The sequence below is a fragment of the Nelusetta ayraudi genome, unplaced genomic scaffold (assembly GCF_046127955.1).
Source record: "Nelusetta ayraudi isolate G7.1 ecotype Tasmania unplaced genomic scaffold, CSIRO-AGI_Nayr_v1 ptg000060l, whole genome shotgun sequence".
NCBI classification, from domain to species: domain Eukaryota; kingdom Metazoa; phylum Chordata; class Actinopteri; order Tetraodontiformes; family Monacanthidae; genus Nelusetta; species Nelusetta ayraudi.
The window spans coordinates 5,763,640-5,775,656 of NW_027466110.1; the positions used below are offsets into that span (position 1 = coordinate 5,763,640).

The following is a 12,017-nucleotide window of genomic DNA, read 5'->3' on the forward strand; positions in this document are numbered from 1 at the left end:
CCGCAGGACATATTCTACTGCTATACAGCTAGAAAGTGTTCCAGTTCATTACACAATTCATCTGCGACGGAGACGACTCGATCGCTGAGCTCTGAGCTTTCGCACGTATTGCTCGGGGGAAAAAAATTCCAAACTAAAATCGAGCCCTCGTCCGAGTTTAGGATTCTGTCACAAAAGTCTGTCAACTCTCTCTTGATGGACGCAGAAGACGAATGTTGAAATGCCCGTACAAGTCACCGGGAAAGAATGCGGGAAGATACTGCTAGCAAAGCTGCTGCGACGAATATGAGCTTCAATGCTGCTATAGCAATAGTTTCATTAAAACTGGGTGGCACTCTGTAAAACATTAGATCAAAAAATATTTTCTCACAATGCTCCCGACTGGCTGGCTGTGTTTTCTGTGGACCTTGAAAGAAAATGTGGTCTTGAACTTGTATAGCCACCAGGCTCCACTAGCAGTAGAAATGAGTGGTTTGCCTTGAAAGTGATAAACACAAAGTTTGTCCTTGTTTTGTTTATCTTTCTTTCTTTTTTTTTTCTTTTTTTTAAGAATGGACAACCTATTTATTATTTCTTTTTACATGTTTAAAAAGAGGATGGCACAATAAATATTGAAAGAATGTTATGGTTATTGTCACTATTTTTTTAAATGTGAAACCTGTAAGTCACGCTGTAGCATAAACAAGCCACTGCATTCATTTTATTTAGTGGTTGGCATTATTTGCATGACATTATTTTTGGCTTCCAAAAATCTAAAAAAATGCCTGCAGCTTTTTTTTTTTTTTTAAATGAACGTGTTTGCTGTTGCATGATCCCTTTATTCTATTGAGCCTCAATGAACAAACCTTGCACCTTCTCTTTAAGACGCTTGCATTTTTCAGCAGCCACCACAGAGCCAAGTGAGTGAGCTGTATTTGGAACTATGTCAATATGCCAGGAAATCCTTCCCACTGGACCCTTAAAGGAACATCCCCCTTATTTGCAGACATTAGAAGTATGACTCACAGTTTGCGAAACTTCCAAGCAGTAGGTGCGGCAGTAAAATCACCTTATCTCTCCCTCACACCATGGCCGTATTTGAATATGACAGTGATTTTCTATTGCGGATGTAACACCTGATACATTTGTCTAAGGCCACAGTCACTATTAAAATCTTCCTCAGACTGTGAATGCGGTTAGACCCCATGGCTCACGAAATGCATTCCTCAGCATGTGGTGCTGGTTAGTGGTTGCAATATTAGAGAAAATGCCCTCAAACCAAGGGCGTCATTTAAACATTTTGTTTAATCTAAAGCACATGTTGCCATAGAAATAGAATTCAGTTCTGCAATCCTCACACACATCAAATTACAGTCAAATGCATTCTCGGACTAGTGTATTTCTATTATTATTAACACGCATCCAAAAGGACAGACTAGATGCCACGTTTTAATGGAAACCATTTACAATAAATGGTATTATTTGGGGAAATCACAATGTGCTGATTTTGCAGTATGTTCTATTTGGCCAAAAGGAATATTTAGTATATTTGGGGGAAATTAAATCTAATCAGCTAATAGAGGATGTGTTTCTCATTCAAACAATCTGTGACACAGAGAAACTCACGTCTGAAATGATCCTGAATGAGAGAAAATAGTACAGGGTTCACAGAGGCCGTCAAGGTATCGGTCAGGCTTTAGGACAAAAAAGTGAGACCTGTCAGAGCTAGCATCGATAGAACCCTGTATTGGATGAGAGTGAGTATGAAAATTCTCAGATCTCAGAACTGGTTTCAATGTTCCTTTTGGCAATAAATAGCTTCATGACATTCAGGGAGGAGGAGAGAAATCTAATTTGTCGATAATGACAAATTTGATGGTTTCATGACACAACATATGTGACTCACAAAGGACAATAACTATTTGGGAAAATAATTTAGATTTTTATTTATTTAAAAAAAAAAAAGAGGAAGAAAACATCCATTGATTGGTGATTTGGTTCAGTACACTGCAAGAAGATATGATACACAATAAAGATGACCCTGGCCAAATAATAAAATATTGGAGTATTCCAACAGAAGCAACTTTTACAATTTGCTGCAGCTCCTCTTCCTGCTGGTCTACTCATCTGCTCTGCAGATTCTCATTTACACGCTGATCCATGGCCTCTAAAAATGGTGTCCTCTGCTCTTTTTTTACGTGCTTTACGGTAGTAATGCTTCCTGCCTTAGAGCTGGGCCTGACCTCCTAACAAAGAACAGGTTCAATCTGCCTCCCCTCCCCCAACTGGGGAAGCTGATGAGGGTCACATGACCTTTCTAGACAGCTCTGAGGGGCACTGGTAATATGTACGGGTGGGGGAAGGGCGCCGCCAGTCACACAATTCTTGTTGTGTCGTTATTAGACTCGGGGAAGGCGTGGAGCGCTCAGTCACAGTCAGGGGGAATATCTAGTCGTGTATCTATTTCTCATAGGCTGCCTGTGTCCATTGACATATTGGATTTAGTTCCCTAAGCCCAGCTACTTATTTACAAAGATAGAAACATTGGAGCTCGGCTGGCACAAGCGGTCTGGAGCAAAAGACTACACTGTGCCCGTAGTGGAGAGAAAAAGCAAGCCGAGTGTACTCACAGTTTAGCACCGCTTCCTCCCCTCCCCCTCTGCAACAGTCTACATTGGCTGGAGAAGCAGAGGACTTTCTACAGTACACTGTTATGTCATAGTGTACCGGTCTATTTTCCTAGACAGAATAATGCAATGCAAAAAAAAAAAAAAAAAGGGAGAGGAAAGAAAATAAAACGTCTGTCCTCAAGGTGTGAACGATTTGTTTTGACACAAAAAGTGCAAAGTGGATGTAGGCTTTGGCAAGAAGTGGATGGACTACAATGTACTGCATGGACCACTGCCAGTTAGTACTGTGCGTTTTTGTTGCAGTCTGCTGATTTATCTCTTTTTTGGGAATAACATAATGTAAAAGAACCAGTACTTTCCCCACACATTCTGTCCCCTGTCTAAATCAAATTCCTTTTACAGACCACGGGGCGGAGGAGAAGGCGGGAAAAGCACACAGATGTCAGAGAATCGGGGGTTGAGGACAGAGGTCAAGGGTTGGTGACCTGGGCATCCAACAGACTTGCCCTCCCTTCCCCCCTCCGGCATAATGGATTGACTTGACAATGCTTTTTTCTTTTCTTACAGTGACATTTCGGGGGTTCACAGCAGACACGCAGGTCTGGGATTCTCTGACATAACGCTAAACTTCTGACATTTTTTTTTTTTTTTTTCAGTTTATTAGGATCTTCCTTACATTAATCTAAAAGTCCAAGTAAATACCCAACAAGAGAAGGCTAATTACAACTTGGGTCATGAAACGTGTGAAGTCAAGCATCCATCAGTGCATGTCTGGTAACTTTGATGGAGGGCAGTATGGAATTAAAAGCAAGTAGTCAGTCGCTTTGGAAAGCTAATCGAGCTTAGAATGATTACATATTGTGCTGTTAAACGTTTTCCACATTCTGATGATTTGGATTTGGAACAATGCATGAGTATCTTCTGTCGCCCATTGCTGTTCTGACTTTGACACTGCCACCTCATTATCACTAGCACTAATTTCAACTTGCACATTACATGTAAGATGGAGCGCACCATAACTAGCATGTGTGCCCGGCCTCTCCTGGACAATGGTCAGACGCTTGGAGGGATGTTTCAACATATTCTGCATGAGTTTTATTTTGATCCAAAGCATATATTTGGAAAACTAATAAAGTATCCTCGACAGTCATAAATATCATGACCTTTCAACGGCACATTTCCCATTCTTATGATCTTGTGTGAACTTGGCATGATGTGCAAAAAATGTCAGAAATAATAAATGAATGAATTATGAAGGATTTAATAGAGTTAATTCCTCATAGTTTTTGAAAATGTAGCGACCCCACACTGAGAGCTGACACGTTGCCTTGCATTATCATTCCTGCCAAGATTGTGAAGTGTTTTTAACAGCTTGAGTTTTTCTTTTATCTCCCCTGTTTGCATGCACCACCTCAGGACGTGACACACACAACTGCTATCTCAGTGTTTGCACTTTGAAAGGTCAGGGTGGCCACCAAGGCCAAAGGTAAAAACAAAAGAAAAAAAAGGAAGTGCTCTGTTTCAGTCTGGTTTTGGTACTAATTAGGGTGCCTCTGGGCTCTTTGCTATTAAGTTATCTGTTAAAAAACAAATCAAAACATCTTTGTAGCATGGGACGCTCACACCAAAAAATATCAAATAATCAGGTCGTTTGCACTGTGTGCTGAAAATGGTTGTTGCTGTTGTTGACGTCAAAACTCTTGCTGGAGAACAAACATCTCCGGTGGGTTTCCTTGGAAACCATTCATTCGTGCTCTCGGGATTTCATGCATTATGATAAATACGCTTGGCCAGGGATCACAATGTATCTAATTTGTAATTAATTGGCTGGCGTGATGGTGAGATCTCTTCCATTCTAACAATCCTTAATCATCATGTCACCCTGTTCTCCTCATAATTAGACACGTAATGTGTTACGCCATCATGTGTGCATCTTTGGATTGCACACACTCCCTCCCTTGGCCACGCGTGGGCCCATTTATCCATATTTGTTTACGCTGACGTCAGAGTTCCCTATTTCTTTCTGACCTCAAACTCAGCATCGCTTACACAACGTGCTTTTTGCAACTTTTTTTTTTTTTTTTCCATTATTACTGTTTTCACGGTGTGATTTGTCAGTCAGAAATCTCTTGGGAGCTATGATCTCCCTTTGACTTTGCAATGTGAGATAAGTGACTGGGGGGATGGGCCTGTCTGCTGTGCTGTGCTGTGTGGGTCACTGGTGTCAGTCTCCTGCTTTGTCAGAGCAACATAAGGGGGTGTAATGTGCCTGCTCTCAGCGAGACACCTAATACAAGTCAATGAAACGACAAACCCACATGATCACGGCTGCTCCTGCGCCACCTACGTAACAGGCAGAAGATAGCGTCTGCAAAAAAAATAGAAGCAGAGCTTGTTCTCCTTTTGGAAAATAGAGAGCTGCATGTGGTCGAGTGTGTTGTATAAGGCGCTGGACACTAGGCCAGAAGCCCAATAATCATCTTTCACATGGACTTGTAATCTTGCATTTGAACCGATACACCAACATGACAATACTGTGATGTTAACGTTAATGTAATGTTAGCGTCTACCTACAAAAGGATGCTTAAAACACAAGCATCAAAGCTTGTGTCATTGTGCAAGACTCAGGAGTAAGTAGGGAACGTGTTAATGTGTTAATGCATGCGCAGGCACTCGTATGGCTCAAACACACACAGAGGGAGATTACGCCGAGTTACAAAACTGTTCGGTTTTCCATTATATCTGATAATTGTTTGCCTCAGACCAGAGAACAGAATCCTCCTGATAAATTCCCACTTGGTGGGTATTAATGCTGGATCATCTCCCGGAAAATACTGTGGGAAAGGGGGGGGGGGAGGGGGGGGGGATAAGAGAAACGGAGGAAGGCAGGAGAGCCTGTCTGAAGGAAGGGACACATTGCCATCTAGTGGTAGAAAATGGCCCCGCATCTTAAGATGAGCACCGAGCCCCTGAGTAGGAGGATCGTGTTTCTTGCTGGTTTTATAGTTTTAACAGACAAGGTGAAATAGTGTTTGCCACCTCTTAATCATTTGAAGATGTGAAGTTATTGTCGCCTCGCCCAGAAGAACCACTGAAGGAAAACGCAACTGTCCATCAAGCATCACTTCCTGGACTGAAACCAAAATGTAACTCTGCCCATAAGTGGGTGGTTGATCGATTATTTATTTTTCTCTTTTTAAAGCAAAACCAACTTGAATTCAACTATCACCCCCACATTTGCACAAAGCTGCATTGTACTGGGTCACGGTGGATGAAGAAAAAAATATCTCATGCAGTTCATCTATTCAGATGTCCGCCATACCAAGTTTTTCCGACCTCAAACACAAGATAAATATTTACACAGGGGATAGGCTATTGATATACTCATGAACACCCCACAAGTGAATAGATGTGAGTATATAAACATACAAAAGGGAGACTGTAACTCTGAAGGGTTTTTCAGCTGCAACTCAGTCTATTTTGAGACTTTCGCCGCACATATTTTACCAGTGTCAGACATGACCACCCAAGATAGGGTCACCTTAAAGGATAACTGTGTATAGCCCCAAGACACGGGTTCAAGTAGAGGAGCCACTTTAAGTTATTTAATAGTAAAGGGGCCAGCTCAAATAAAAGTGCATTAGTCCTTGTACTATCTTGGGGGTAATAGGAGGAAGAGGAGGGGGGGGGGGGGGGGGACACAGAAACCACAAACAAATCTTTAAATATATACGTAAGCATATAGCAAAATTGTTTTTTTGAAAATACAATCCACACATGTAATATTACATTTCACAAATCTTCAAACCTGAGGACTCCTAATTGATGTTTGGTATCCCTGTGAGATGTTTTTTCTGCGGTCATTGTTCATCATTGAGGTTGAAAAACTTGATCTTCCAGTTCATAAGAAGCTGGTAGGTCAAGTTAGGTTGGTAGATGATAAGAGACCTACTCCACATATAACACATAAACTCACGTTAAAGTTTAACATCTGTACGGACATACAGTTGTTCTTGCATATATGGCATTATATTTGGTTTTGCGAGTCATATCAGATCACTCTTGAGTAACAGGGGTTTTTCAGACACTGATTTAACAAATTCCTCGAGGGTGAATGTCTTGTCAGCGCACGTCTGACTTTGTAAGAGAAATAAAAGATGAAAAATAGCTGTTTCTTCCCCCACTTAGCTTGGCGTCTGAAAGTGTGAATGTAAATGCTACTGCCTTGAGTAATGAGATGACTTATTGCTACTTTTTGACTGGACCTGTTGGATGACATTGTCAGAGAAAGGTGTTGCAACTGTTGGAGCTCGTTCTCCGAGGCCAGACATTATTTTTAGCTGAACAAATAAAGAAGCTGGCAGCTGATTTCCCTCGAGTTATTTACTCAGCTTCAGTATTACTTGTGAAGTTGTCATCCATTTTAGATTTATTGCCAGAAATAGATCAGGCCACGATAACAACGGGTGTGTCGAAATTATTGTTAGTCAAATGGGACTTTTCTGACATTAACTTCTTCTTTTTTTTAAAAATCCCTAAACAGGTATCAGCGTGTCCTGCATTATAATGTCTCCTATTAAGCAGCAGGCGACACAAAATGCACCGAGTTCGCTGCAGCATGGCAAAAAAACAAAAGAACAAAAAAAACAAAACATTGACACAACATTGGAACGTTGCCATTTCCTGCACTAATCTTTGCTGCTGTTTGCTGCTGCTCACAACAAGAGCGCGTCTGCTTTGATCAGGTGGCCTCCCATCCCAGTGGTGAACCTACGAGTCTACCTGCACCTTGAAGCATCAAAGATACCCGAGTGTTTGATGGGCCACACACCTTCCCCTCTCAGACACATACAGGCTGAAAACCAACACTGGTCTGTTGTCTTTGGCGGAAGCCTTTTTTTGTTAGATCGTGCCGGAGAGAATGGCCGTGAATTTCTTTTTTGTCTTTTCTTTATTTTTTCTTGTCCTTCCAGCTCGAGGGCTGTTGCCAGTTCTTTCACTGCGTTTCAGTTAGAGCGGCACTGAACAAAGCCGCCGCCCTCGCAGAAATGTTTTCCTGCTTGTGTGTGTGTGATAATCTCATCATTTGCAGCACATATTGATTTGCTATTCTAAACAGATTTTCCTGTTGTTATGTGGACACACACACACACACACACACACACACACACACACACACACACACACACACACACACACACAAACTGTTTAGGACAAACTGGGTTGTTGGTGTTTAAATGTGAGTAAATGTGAGTGTCACATTAAATAACAAGGGTTGAAAAACAATCACTAACCTGTATCCTGTTGCTCACTGCTAATTGTCACGTGCTCTAAATAAAGGCATGAATTGACACGGCGGTGTGAGTCAGAAATGAAAATCTGGCCCGGCGAGCACGCCCTCTTTGGAACCTCTGATCGTCTGAGTTCACTTTTTCACTTTTTTTTAACTAGTGGCCGGGGCGTTTTCCCAAACCCCGGTGGAGGCATGGCGTCAGAGGGCTGCGTGTCCCACGGGCTGTAGGAGACATCAGGACCGCACACAGACACTGCAGTTTCCTTCACGGCACACAATAAAAATAAGAACACCACCCACCACACATGGCTGTAATAAGGCAACAAATTAAGCCATTAGGCCGGTTTTTAAGGTACACAGACATCCGCGGTTAAATATTTTAAGAGTGGCAGGGGGATCGCTCGGCCTAAATTACGCTGAGACCACCTGGGAAATAAACACACATCCATCTTATCAATGGAGGGAACCTGTGAGAGTTTTTTTTTTTTTTTTCGTGCCATCAGCAGCCACGCTGTTGCGCGGCAATTAGCAGGAAGTTGCCCTCAGTACGCCGTTCTGCTTAATCTCAATAAAGAGGTGGGTGAGTATTTATGAATCGTGAGGGAGGCAGTGTGGTCTCTAGAAGTCTTCTATTTTTTTACATAGTGGCCACGGTGGAAGTTGTCCTGGGTTCTCTCACGTACTTCCAAGTTACAAGCTCAGCAGCCACGCATGAGTCCGACAACATATAATTCGCAAGTGGCCCAAAACAGGATGGCCGAATCTACGGATGGTGCGTAAGCGTGCGTTGGATTCCACTATGCAAACAGTTTAAGAGCAACGCCTATAAAGGTTCATTACGCCGCCGCCGGAATGGAGTTCAGGGAAGCACTCCCCGAGCTGACAAAAGCAGGAGAGTCTCGTAAACCCCCCACCCCGGGGGAACCAAATAATTAAACACTCACTTTTTCAGCGCCAATAAATGGCAAGGACCTCGAGATTTTTCCTACGTGTCATATTCCTCCACACCTGAGGCCATGAGAGGATGCCAGTAAGTTTGGGAGTCCATCCTGAGGAATTTCTTCAAGGATTGTTTTAATAGTTTTCCGTGTACAATTGTTTTTCCAAGCTACTGTTAAACGGGGAGGTGATGGCTGAGGGGTGGGAGGTGGGGCGGGGGCGGTGAGTGAGGCCAGGGGAGAAGAATTTCCTCAGATGCTGGAGTGCCTCACCAAGGCCAAATGTCAGGATTTGATACAGAAAACGTGGCCTGGACGCAGTTGTGTCATTGTCTGCTGTTCCTGCACCAGAGCCGACACCTGAGCACTTGAGATTTTTAGGAATTTAAGTGAAGGACAAAATGATGCGCTGCCAGATAAAAAGCGGCATAATGACAGAAAGAAAATAGATAAGAAAGTGAAGAAAGAAAACATTCCTTTCAATCTTCCTCTATTATTCAAAAAAAAAAAAAAAAAAAAAAACAAAGTCGTGAAACATGCACTTTCACCTTGGGCTAAAGTTTGTGAAAGCAGCACCAGTATTGCTTTTTTCCACCTTTGCTTTCATCTGAATGAGTCAGACGGTGCTGCAAAGAAATATTGCGTCTTTAGACCCCTTTGTAAAGGATGTTGATGATGATCAAAAAGAATCCAGGCTTCCATTTCACAACACAAAACAGCTGCGAAGACCAGATAAAAAAGGAAGAAGAGCCAGAAAAAGAAGAAGCATGCGGCTGACATCAAAGCGTCAGCAAGTTGCATTGTGGGATACTTAGAATTCTGCAAACAGTGTTTTTACAGGGTTGGGATATTTTGTGCTTGTCATTATTCTGCCTTTTATGAGTATCTCAATACACAACGATAGAGGAGGTTCAGTTGCTGCAGTTTTGCTTTGAATGTCCAGTAATCACAGTGAAGCACCGAAACCTCCCCAAGACACGCGTGACAGTTTCAGCTGGAAGTTAAAATTCAGCGTTTTCTGGGAGGCTGTAAACAGAGGGCTAAGTATGCTGTTTGGTAAAGATCTACAAACCGATTTGTGGACAGTTGCTTCGTGTCGTGTGGAGCTGCTCCACTTATATCCAGAATGAAAAATAAAGATGCTAAAATGAGTCAGTGGGACATTTGTTGTCACCTGCCTGCTGCGCAATTGTCGAGTCACGGTCAATATCAATAACATATGGATAATGTAATGATCAAAGGGACAATGATGAAGTGATTCACTTCCAGCAATATGGACATTCTACAGTTACAAGACATCCATGCACGTGGGTAGACGTTCATAACTATTTATTTAACGTATTAATAACACACACACACACACACACACACACACACACACACACACACACACACACACACACGCGGCGCAGTTACGCCGATTGTCACGACGATGTTGATCAACAACCTGCTGGCTGCCGTGCTGCACAGTCTGCCGTGCGTGGGCAGCAGCAGCAGCAGCAGCAGCAGCCTACCTGCTCAGACACTCCTCGCGCCCGTCGCTCACCGCCGCCTCGTCCAATCAGCGCGCACGTCTGGCCCGCGTGGCTCCTCCCCAGTGTATAATTGAAGTTTCTTTAGTTTCTCCGGCGGAGCCTGCACGCAGTATTTGTCCGGATCGGTGTCGGGGATAAAGCGGGCAGCTAGGCAGGAGCACGCAGGCAGGCAGGCAGACAGGCAGACAGGCGGGGGAACCATGTTTACCAGGAGCGTGAGCGTGTGCGCGACCGTGTGCTTGTGGATTACGGCGCTGCTGCTGAGCCCCGGGAGCGTGTGCGCCAGGAAGCAGGACGACTCTTTCTTCACCGCCAGTATTTACCGAGCGAGATGCGCGTCGAGATGCCTCAGTCTGCACATCACTCGCATCTCCGCCTTCTTCAAGCACTCTCAGGTACGAGCCGTGCGGCCACGGGCTCCTCAACTTCTGGAAACGCACCGCCGAGGGTGTCGTTGTTGTTTGTTTTCTGATCGTGATGTGTTTAATTGAAATGAATGGACATGTGGCAGACGACCCTTTATCCCCCATTATGAGTCAGTCAAACCCGCGTCTGGCAAACTGTGGCGAGTCGCTCTTAATGGAAAGACCACAGACGTGTGTCATTTGAAATGATGATGCCAGAGCTCGTGTTTGCTGCAAAGTTGCCCCGCGCAGTTGCCAAACCTGTCTGCCAAACGTGACTTATCAGCAGAAGTGTGCACAGTGTGGGACCCCCCCCCCCCCCCCTCTCCTTAATCAGCCTGCCCCCCTGCACATTGAGAAACGATCCATTTCACTGTTTCCATTCATTTACCGCTGCCTGGAAAAATAAATATTTGATTTCTGCCCCTTCTATATCTTTCTCCCATTTATACTTCTTTCAAAACGGCGACTCGGGCAGCCTGCTGCTGTGTGATGAAGCTATACCATGGCTGATTGTGGTATGTGGCGTTAGAAGTTGTTTTTCACCCTTCACTGGACACACTGTTCTCTCCCAGGACCCCCAGAGAAAAGGACTGGTCACTGATCCTGCTCCCCTCTGCTCCTTTTCACCAGCTATCTATCTGCTGGACCGCCTTTTATACTCGCCTCATTTGCATTTGCAAGGCTTGTCTTTCTCAAGGTGCCTTAATGAATCCCCCTCCTCCTGCTCCCCGAACCCGACTGTCGGGAGATATTGTGCGACAAGGTAAATCTGCAATTAGCCGCAGCTCTCCGACAGAGCACCGCTTGTTTCCTGTCCCCAATCATCTTTTACTTTTTTAAGCACCTATTGATCCGCCGTTGCAGTGCTGATGCATGCCCGCGGCCCGGGGGGGAGACCTCGGTGGTGAGGGTCACACTACCAGCTTTATTTATGGAGCTCCTCCACCTGGGGTTGAGGATGAACTTGCTTCACTCCAAGTCACGCTCTGGCAGAAAGTTTGCGGCGCCTCGCTTCCAAGGGACGCTGATTGAAAGCAGTGCTCCTTAATTCGCACAACTTGGCACGTCAAGCAGTTGGGGATTTGCCCTGAGAGGATTCCAGGAGTGCGCACTGGGGACGGTTGGGGGGGTGGTTACAAAGTTTGGCAATCAGATGAGTCATCAGCTGACAGGGATGTCAAATGTGTGCTTTGAATCTGACCTTTGACAAACACTGAGAAGCAATTGGCACCGCA

The 12,017-nt window shown here is 44.1% G+C and overlaps 1 protein-coding gene across 1 annotated transcript in view; it reads left to right on the forward strand.

Moving 5' to 3' along the window:
- The first annotated feature begins 10,459 nt into the window (after positions 1–10,459).
- Positions 10,460–12,017, forward strand: part of anos1 (anosmin 1) — a 45,912-nt gene continuing 44,354 nt past the window's right edge. Inside the window, exon 1 of the mRNA XM_076040017.1 lies at positions 10,460–10,770. Coding sequence (XP_075896132.1) covers positions 10,576–10,770 — 195 coding nt within the window. The 5' untranslated portion in view covers positions 10,460–10,575. The remainder of the gene's footprint in view (positions 10,771–12,017) is intronic.